General features: G+C 44.3%; 2 protein-coding genes across 2 annotated transcripts; one reads left to right on the forward strand and one right to left on the reverse strand.

The window, feature by feature from the left end:
- Positions 1 to 1217: 1217 nt before the first annotated feature.
- LOC121787530 (mitochondrial uncoupling protein 5-like) lies at positions 1218 to 2565 on the forward strand. Its single transcript, XM_042186286.1, has one exon. The coding sequence runs from the start codon at positions 1462 to 1464 to the stop codon at positions 2419 to 2421; it is 960 nt and encodes a 319-aa protein (XP_042042220.1). The 5' UTR covers positions 1218 to 1461; the 3' UTR covers positions 2422 to 2565.
- A 1755-nt stretch (positions 2566 to 4320) lies between these two features.
- Positions 4321 to 5033, reverse strand: LOC121787842 (heat shock 70 kDa protein 1-like). The gene is made up of 2 exons (XM_042186682.1): positions 4714 to 5033; positions 4321 to 4609 (listed from the first exon to the last, which is right to left on the reverse strand). The coding sequence occupies exons 1-2, from the start codon at positions 5031 to 5033 to the stop codon at positions 4321 to 4323; spliced, it is 609 nt and encodes a 202-aa protein (XP_042042616.1).

The following is a 5033-nucleotide window of genomic DNA, read 5'->3' on the forward strand; positions in this document are numbered from 1 at the left end:
CCTCGCCTCGAACAATCAAAGGATCGTTAACTTGTGGGCTAAAATAGCAGCAACCTAGGGGTGGGAACGAATCCGGTCTCGGGTCTCCCGATTTTCGGGCTCGCCCTCCGAATGAAGTCCAACGGCCAAACTGACGACGACTGCAAAAGGCTGGCGGAGAAAGAGTTCCCCTAGCCCAGGCTTTACAAGGACTTCAACTACTGAAACTGCTACGAGGTGCTAATGGACTCCGATAAGTTTCGGGTAGGTGTCGACGCGGGCTGGCCGAAGAAGCAGCTCCTGAACTATTCAGGTGATTACGTCGGAGGTAGCAGCGGCGGTTCCCACGACCTCCCCGAAGATGCTTAGGAGACCTCGTCCCCTCCCTCGTTTACTCGCCGCACTCACCCGGTTGGTCAAAGACGGGCGCAACGCCCTCGCCAGAGGTCCCAGGAGGTCCAGTCGGCATCCCCCCTGCTGGCAGCTCGACAACCGACCTCGTCTTCTTGGCGCGTCAACAAGCGCGGGCTCAGATAATCAAGGTCATAGATCAATGGAAGAATGCAACTGACCCCGAGGAGAAGAGTTTTTTTCACGCCGTGCTCGTGAGTATGCGACAGGATTTGAATCCCGGCGCGGCACAGGTCGGGGGCTCTGACGCTGGCTCAGATGCCGCAGATTTGGGGGTCCCGGATAGCGGCGACGACGGCGAGGAGCGAGGCGGTGGCGGAGGGGTGTGCCCGTGCGTGGATTAGGATTTTTTTTAGTAATGTAATTTTTTTTACTTTTTTTAATTAATGTTTTTTCAAATTTTAATATTATTAGAGAATTTTCCCGTATATGTGTCGTAAATTTAATTCCGTATTTTGTATGATTGTTCAATTATTTGTTTTTAGTGCTGATGATGTGACAAGGTTATGGCTGGGCTATTGCGTGTCCAGTTGCTTGTCCTGCTGATGTGACAAGAGGAATTTAATGCTGCTGATGTAACATGACTGAGCTATGGCTGGGCTATTGCTGGTCCGCTAACCACTGGAGATGCTCTTAGTAGGAGTATATAGTAATAATTCATAAAAAGAGAAAAAGGAAAATATTACAGCACAGCTCCAGCCGGGCCCCACTCCGCGTAAATATTGGGGGAAAGAAAACAATGGAGGCGAGAGAGAGTTGCGTTGCGTGTGTAAACCAAACCTAGCAGCCCTCCTCCCCTCACTATAAATAGCCTCTGCGCTCCCACCTCTCTCTTCATCCCTTCGATCGTCATATGTCTCAGCGTGCCACAATCCCCCACTTCTCCTCCATCGCTTTCGGCCACCATTCCCATCTCCTGGTCTCCAGTGAGATGAACTCCAATTCCAATTGGTCTTCCTCTTAATCAATTCCCCCAATTCTTTGCACAAACGAATCCAATCTTAATCGTTTTTGCCATTTTAACCCCAATTCAATTTTTTTTCCTCTCTGAGTAATTTCATCGAACACATCATGGGCGTCAAAGGCTTCGTCGAAGGTGGCATCGCCTCCATCATCGCCGGCTGCAGCACTCACCCCTTAGATCTCATCAAAGTCCGTATGCAGCTTCAGGGAGAATCCGCCGCTCCTCCGCCCAATCTCCGCCCCGCCATGGCTTTTCCCAATTCCGCCGCGGCGGCGGCGCAGAACCTCCACGTCCCCACCATTCCTCCGCCCCGCGCCGGGCCAATCTCCGTCGGCCTCCGCATCCTCCAGCAAGACGGCGCCGCCGCGCTATTCTCCGGCGTCTCCGCCACCGTCCTCCGCCAGACCTTATACTCCACCACCAGGATGGGACTCTACGACATCCTCAAAACCAAATGGACGGATCCGAACACCAACGTCTTCCCACTCACACACAAAATCGTCGCCGGATTAATCGCCGGCGGCGTCGGCGCCGCCGTTGGCAACCCCGCCGACGTGGCTATGGTCCGGATGCAGGCGGACGGGCGCCTCCCGGCCCCCGACCGCCGCAACTACAAGAGCGTGGTCGACGCCATTTCCCAAATGACGAAGAACGAGGGCGTCACCAGCCTCTGGCGCGGGTCCGCCCTGACCGTGAACCGCGCCATGCTGGTGACGGCCTCGCAGCTGGCGTCGTACGACCAATTCAAAGAGACTATAATAAAGAAAAATATAATGGGGGACGGGCTCGGGACGCACGTGACGGCCAGCTTCGCGGCCGGGTTTGTGGCCGCGGTGGTGTCGAATCCCGTGGACGTGATCAAGACGAGGGTGATGAACATGAAGGTGGAGCCCGGGGTGGCGGCGCCCTACAACGGCGCGATTGATTGCGCGATGAAGACGATCAGGGCCGAGGGACCGTTCGCCCTTTACAAGGGGTTTATTCCGACGATATCGAGGCAGGGGCCGTTTACGGTGGTGCTGTTTGTGACGCTTGAGCAGGTGAGGAAGTTGCTCAAGGATTTCTGATGAAGATGTGCTGATGATGATGAAGAAGGCTAGTTTAGTCTTTTTTAGAATATTAATTAATATGGTTATTGTTTAGGTTATGGTAATTCGGTTTAATTTTGTATTTTTATTTTAATGGGAAGAAATGGTATAGTCTTTGATTTATGATGCTTGAAATCCAAGTAATTTTCTTTTGAATTTTGTCGATTCTTGGATTCGATTTTACGTGTTGCGTAACGTGATGATGTTTCTTCCTTTTTTGTTTTGTTTATTCCATATAAAATAGATATTGGTAACAAGAATTTCAATTGGATATAAATTCACAATTATTTTGCTTCCTTTTGTGAAATTGACAACTATTTTTACTCTTTCCTCATCACTACCGAGCGAATTGCTTTTCCGGTGCATTGAGCATGCTCGATTCAAACCCACCACCACTCTTCAAATAAGTCAAGCAAAGATCTATTTATCATATTTGTGTTACTACATAATATAGGAGGATATAAATGGAAACTATCGATGTAAACATATTGTGGCCTTAACTTAAAAACAGTGTAGAATTGCAATCTAAAAATCCAGTAAATTTGAATCTTTTGAGAAGGCCAAAAGGTATAATTCTTGATGCGAAAATCTGCGCCACTTTGAGAGGACTACATACATTTATTACTTATATGAGGAGTATATGATTAAATTCCACCTAAGTGCATTCTAATTTGTAAGATCATACAGTTTTCTTTTAGTAAAGTGAGTGAGGTCTTTGAACTAATATATATTGGTTCAAATATGTTTATTATTATTATTATTGGTTATTATCATCCCAGCAAGTGATAACTCAGTACAAATTTTAGAGTTATATTTAAGTACAACCACTTTAAATAGGGAAAATTAATTATTAGCATTGTCCCTTTCAAAAATTGACTTTTAAATACTTTGATGAACGTGATTAAAAAAATGTACATGTATGCACATTTTAAAGTAGTACCCCGTTTTTTAAAGAGTTAACTATGAAATCAAAATTCGAATTATTATAAATTTGAATATTGTATCAAGGTGCGGCATTTCAGTGGTCTGGTCACAGCTTTCACCTACTGTATTAGTCCCAAATTATATTAAAATTTTCCAAATCAATCATTACTAAAATAGGAGTGTCACTAAGAATAAAAAGAAAATAATGGACTGTCAAAAGTTAATGCCAACAAAAACAGGATTAGTTATATGCTATCACTATTTTTTCATGAGCAAGAAAGCCATTTTACCTTTTAATAATCCTTCATTCATTCTTATACTACAATAGGGTGAATTCAATCATTCAAATATATAAGTAAAATATCATTAGATTTTTGTGTCGACTAGTATACATCCTTAAAAAAAGGGTTTACATCAGCATTATTTTCAAAAAATTATAAATACTGGTACCTTTAAATACTTAAGTTAGACCCTTTTTGTTATTATTCTAAAATTTTCATTTAAAATTTATGTGAAAAACGTTTCAATTATCATACAAAATTAATTTGGTTCTAAGTCAAGATTAATTTGGACAAAATTATCATACAAAAAAAGAACCTCAAAAACAGCATTGTGGCCTAAAAACAATATTAGCTACACGAAACTATGAAGCCATACAAATTGGCCTTTACTATATTTACTCTCACATACTCCCTTCTTCCCCTAGATCATGCTCCGTACATCCCACATCCCGCCCGACAAAACTAGGTGTAGGTGCACCTGTGTTTTCTTAAATCTTATGCCCAAAATAGTGTCTCACTTGAGGCGGGACAGAGGAAGTATATTCAAGCAAGATGTATGAAAAAGAGGAAAGAAGAAAAAGAAGAATCTAACAAAAGAGACTATAATTGAAGCATAAAAGTGCCAAAAACACATACTACTACAATAACTAATATAAGTACTAACTTTCCACACTTATTTCATGTTGAGGATGATGGGAATGAAAACGGTCTGGAGCTCCTTCATCTTGCCTTTCAACTCATCAACCTCCGCACGTTCGTTGAAGATCAACCACTGTACAAAAGACTTGAACGCATCCTCCATAGTCTCCTTGTCTGCTGCTGTGAGGTTCGCTGCACTTGTAATGGCGTTCCTCATGTTGTACGCGTAGTTCTCCACAGCATACCGCGCCTCAACCCTCTTCTTGTGTTTCTCATCCTCCACCCTATACTTCTCCGCCTCCTCCAACCTATCCTTACCCTTCCTGATTTTGAACTCATTCATGAAATAGTTCATCATCATGTTGTCCATGTCTTGGCCTCCAAGATGAGTATCGCCAGTAATAGCCTTCACTTCAATAACATTTGCCTCAATCGTGTAACATCGAAAGTTCCACCACCAAGGTCGAAAAAGAGCACATTCTTTGCAACAGAGCCAGTAGCTCCTTTATCCAGCCCGTAAGCAATGGCTGCAGCGGTAGGTTCATTGATGATCCTCATAACATTGAGACAGGCAATGGCTCCGGCAGCCTTGGTGGCCTGACGCTGAGAGTCGTTGAAATAAGCAGGCATAGTGACAACAGCATCCGTGATGGTTGATCCAAGATATGCCTCGGCGATATCCTTCATCTCGGTAAGCACCATTGAGGAGATCTCCTTAGCAGAAAACTGTTTCCCCCTTCCCGCCAT

Source organism: Salvia splendens, chromosome 22 (genome assembly GCF_004379255.2).
Source record: "Salvia splendens isolate huo1 chromosome 22, SspV2, whole genome shotgun sequence".
NCBI lineage: Eukaryota > Viridiplantae > Streptophyta > Magnoliopsida > Lamiales > Lamiaceae > Salvia > Salvia splendens.

What these genes read in the sequence shown, in the direction of transcription:
- LOC121787842 (XM_042186682.1), bottom strand. Translation starts at nt 5,033, where the DNA reads ATGGCGGGAAGGGGGAAACAGTTTTCTGCTAAGGAGATCTCCTCAATG. An exon ending in TTCGATGTTACACGATTGAG is followed by an intron (nt 4,610 to 4,713) that starts GCAAATGTTATT and finishes GTTCAAAATCAG; the next exon opens with GAAGGGTAAGGATAGGTTGG.
- LOC121787530 (XM_042186286.1), top strand. Translation starts at nt 1,462, where the DNA reads ATGGGCGTCAAAGGCTTCGTCGAAGGTGGCATCGCCTCCATCATCGCC.